At 33.4% G+C, this 4,644-nt stretch overlaps 1 protein-coding gene across 1 annotated transcript; it reads left to right on the plus strand.

Annotated features, from left to right (window-relative positions):
• Nucleotides 1–687: 687 nt before the first annotated feature.
• LOC112017629 (protein NRT1/ PTR FAMILY 2.8) lies at nucleotides 688–4,395 on the plus strand. The gene is made up of 4 exons (XM_065771955.1): nucleotides 688–911; nucleotides 1,031–1,248; nucleotides 1,793–2,171; nucleotides 4,304–4,395. Exons 1-4 carry the CDS (start codon nucleotides 794–796, stop codon nucleotides 4,393–4,395), a joined length of 807 nt encoding a protein of 268 aa, XP_065628027.1. The 5' UTR covers nucleotides 688–793.
• The last annotated feature ends 249 nt before the right edge of the window (nucleotides 4,396–4,644 follow it).

A 4,644-nucleotide genomic window follows, 5' to 3' on the forward strand; every position in this document is an offset into this window, starting at 1 on the left:
TTATTTATTTAATAAAGTGGGTGGAGACTCTTTGTAGAGCCTACCCTAGCTAGTTGGTCCAACTAATATTGATCAACTGGATAAGCTTTCCTCAACAACACCCCCACCACACACACACACACAAAAAGAAAAAAAAAAGAAAAAAAAATCTTTGATAAGGTTTCGCTGCCAATGGCCTTTAGGGCTAATGGGATTTCCTAATGTTTTCATTATTATTATTATTATTTTGTAAAAAAAATAAATAAATAAAAAATGTTTGAAGTTCGCTCTTCACTTACACTGGAAAAGTAAAGATGGAACTCTTGCCCAATGATAGAAAGAGAGAGATGCTACGTAAAGTTAGGATCTAATTTGTAACAAATGCATATGGCTCCATGGCTAACAGCAAATTCTACATATTGAATCAGCAAATCTCACAAGATCCTAACCAATACCTCTAAAACTTAGGTTAAGACTTAAGACTAAACTAAACAAACTCCGCTCATGCAAGCTCTATTCTTTCTTTGCCACGTTGCATGCATGTTGACCATATCACACACATGCAAGCCCACTCCGAAATCTCCATCAAACAAAACACAGCAATTTGATGAATCTCTGTGATTAAGATCTTGTAATTTATTACTCAGTTACTAGTTACTTCAATGCACGCAATTATATATTTCTGAGCGATTTTGGCTAGTAGTCCGGGCAATCAGCCAAAAATCGTTACCAAAAATGAAAACATAAGAATAGAAGAAGAGAAAATATATACTCAGAGAGAGAGAGAGAGAGAGAGAGAGAGAGAGAGATTGGAATGGAAATTATGATCCATTCTGCTTCATTACAGCAAGACCCTCCAACTCATCCTGCTCCTCCACCTAAAGCTTCTACTAGAAAAGCAGGAGGATGGAAAGCTATCAAATACATCATTGGTAACGTACCAAACCTAGCATTCACATGTATTTACTACTATCATTTCTGTTTGTTCTTAAAGAGATTTAGAATGGATTTTTTTTTTTGTGTGTTTTGATTATGTTTTAATGTTTTTTAGGGAATGAATCGTTTGAGAAGTTGGCATCGATGAGCTTGATATCCAATATAACAGTGTACTTGACAACAAAATACAACTTGAGTGGTATATTTGTGGTTAATGTGGTTAACATATGGAATGGTTCCTCCAATATTGCATCACTAGCAGGTGCTTTTGTTGCTGATGCTTATCTAGGCAGGTTCCGTACCCTCCTCTTTGGCTCCATAGCGTCTCTTCTGGTAAAGTGACCTCGTCTTTTCTAATAGGAACGGGTATTAAATCAGAGTTTCATTTACTAGGATGATGAAGGGTGTAAAATGCAATGGGGACACTATACAAAATCTTAGTTTATATATATGTGTATCAATGCCAAACAGAATTTGCGACTAAAATATTCATTTTGTTTTCTTACATATACTTTCTCAAATGCCATACATCATATAAGTTCTAATTAGTTCAATTAATAAACTATTTTGTTGAGAAATTGTCTTTGTCAAACCCAATATTTAATGTTTTAGTCTAATAATAAAGAGTGATTTAGTACACATATTTTCTCTTTCTTATCTCTTTTGTAACCTAATATGAACTGATCTTTGATGCCAACCAAAAAAATCTTTATCCTAGTGAACTTGGATAGGTGGTGAAATCATCTCTTAACAATTAGAAACTTAATATTAATTGTGAAATGCATGCATTTTATAAGGTTCTAAGACGCCTACTTATAATCATGGAAATCCAACTATTAACGCCAAGATTTGGACTATATATGATTGCATTTTATAGGGTATGGGGACTATGACCCTGACTGCAGCTATACATCAGTTGAGACCCACAACCTGCGATGGTCGACATCAATCCCACTGCCCACATCCCCAAAGCTGGCAGCTAGCCTTTCTCTTCATAGCTCTTGCGTTTCTTTCGTTAGGTGCAGGCGGCATTAGGCCTTGCAACATAGCCTTTGGAGCTGATCAATTTGACATCAACACAAAGAAGGGAAGATCACAATTAGAAAGCTTCTTCAATTGGTGGTATTTCTCCTTCACCATTGCTCTAGTTGTGGCACTCACTGCTGTTGTCTACATTCAGACTAATTTCAGTTGGGTTTTAGGCTTTGCTATTCCTACTGCCTGCCTTGCTGTTTCCATCACTATTTTCTTGCTTGGCTGCCAAAAAAAAAAAAAAAAAACAAAAAACAAAAAAAAAAAAAAAACAAAACAAAAAAACAAAACAAAACAAAATTTTTGAGGACAATACCTTTTTGATTTCGATATTTTGATTGGATTTAAAATTTAGTCTTTAAGTTTTTATAACTTCATTTTGGTCTATATATTTTTCAAACTTGTCATTTTGGTCTTTATTATCATCTCACTTACAAAAAAATGCCTAAGTAATAAATGAATTACTACTAGTTTAAAATTACTTTTTTTTTTAATTGAAATGCAGTCAGGATCAAAATATTGGTAAGTTTAAAAATATAAGAACCATAATAAAATTATTAAAAAAATTGAGAACCAAATTAAAAACATGACCAAAATAGGGGCAAAAAAGGTATTTTAAACAAAAAATGGAAAAAAGAAAAAGAAATAGGCAAATCTAAAATCCCATAGAAACGGTGGCCACTCCCAAGTCAACACACGGTATGTATTGGCATTGAACGGCTAATGGGAAAAGCAAAAGCTGCACTTTCCTTTTGAAATTCCCCCCCAAAAAAAAGGCAAATAGAGGAATTCAGCTGCACTTACACTTAGTTTCGATGAAACCTCCTGAAATGAATTTACAATAAAAATGCCCTCATTGTCATTGTCATTCAGCTGAGCCTCCATCCCTCGCTAGCAGAGTAGTAGAGCACAAACAAAAGAGAGCAAAGGAAGGACGTTCCACATTCAAGCAATTATGTGCTGGAGTTGGTTCATGCCATATCCTCATTTCTTTATTAAAAGAAGAGAGGAAAGAGAGAGAGCGTTTTACTTTTATGAGAATGGAAGTCTGTTACTTGAGAAGCTGATTGCCTCTTGCAATGCCAAGCCTATTCCCATCCCTACCTTCTCCCCTCAACAGCTCCGCCAAGCATAGCATATAAATATAAATTATAAATATATAAATTATACAAATATAAATTATGCTAAAGAAGGAATACAAATATAAATTATATTTGTATTTATTGATAACAACAGTAAAAGATGAAAGTAAAGAAATAGAAAAAAATATACTCTCTATAGTTATGAACGAGTTATTAGTTCATCAACTGACTAATGACATATTACTTTAAAAAAAAAAAAATCTAAAAAGATTTAAAAGAAAGCTTAAGAAATAAAATACATGAATGACCTATTTGGCCTTGCGTACAGAATAATTTTCAAAGTGAATGCAAGGTGGGACTAGGGTTGAAAGGCCCAAAGAATTACAAACTTCAATCCTTATAGAAAAACTGCAATAGTTAAGCAAAAATCATTTTCAAAATATTAAGAAATTTTTACCTTGAAATGTCCCACAATAAAACGAAAAAAATTTACTATTCAAACTTTTCCATGTATCAATATATGTTGCTCTGACTTTGAGAATGGAGAATTTAAATGGTTCGATCTATACACGACCATGCGTTCGAGCATTCAAAGGGAAAAATGTGGGACTCTTACGGTATCACAATCCACATGTATGATTCAATAGAAACGGCTATACAGGTATGGTGTTTTTATTTTATGCTCGCGCTTGTGACATCATCAGAGTAAATACTTACTTACATATGTGATATACAAGCAGAGCTTACTGTCTCTAAATACTAAGTAGTGTCAAATTGTTTCCATGTGATTCCATTAGACAGAAATTAGTTAAGGACCATCTGAATGTACCTTAAAGTAGTTGGCCAAATATATATTTTGACCCGAATGACATGTACTCTATATTAAGCTTATCATTTGAGAACAATCGAAATTATTTATTTGTTAGTATTTTTTGGAGCAAAGTGAAGCTAGTAAAGCTCAAAAAAAAAGAAAAAAAAAAAGAAAAAAAAAAGGATCAACAAAAAGCTCGACATGAAATAAATCATCCAGCAGAAAAAGGTCATGGACATGGACCTGCAATAATTGTTGAGAATATTGTAGATGTTTTCCTAGCAGGTTAGGTCCCTATATCTAAATTTCCTCTTATTTATATTATAACATCACTTGCTTTACTTAGAGTAGAGCAAATTCTAAAAGTATTCAAACCACAACATGAGGGAAAGATATTACACCCTCCTTTTAGCAACCTTATTTATGGGTAAGCTATTTCCCCATTGTAGTTGCTATTGTCTAGATAATTTCTATGTTAAGGGCCAGGAGTTGAACAATTGTATGCTATGTGCCTATGTGATTAAACAGTTGTTGACAGATTTCATCATCAACTGATGAAGGGAACATATTTCATAAAAAGAAAGCAAATGAGACGGTAGGCTAATTCTGCATGCTTTATTGCCACAAAACTTGGCAACCAATGTGCACATGCATGTCATATGGGCTGTAATATATACAATAATTTATTCTCTTATTTGTTTACACCAAATTCCAACACTTTTTAAAATACTTTGCCAAGTGTTATTTAGTTGCACAAGAATAAGGTACTAGTTATGAAAATGATTGTTGGAAAGGCAAATTGCT

This window comes from Quercus suber, unplaced genomic scaffold (genome assembly GCF_002906115.3).
Source record: "Quercus suber isolate HL8 unplaced genomic scaffold, Cork oak 2.0 scaffold_51, whole genome shotgun sequence".
Lineage (NCBI taxonomy): Eukaryota > Viridiplantae > Streptophyta > Magnoliopsida > Fagales > Fagaceae > Quercus > Quercus suber.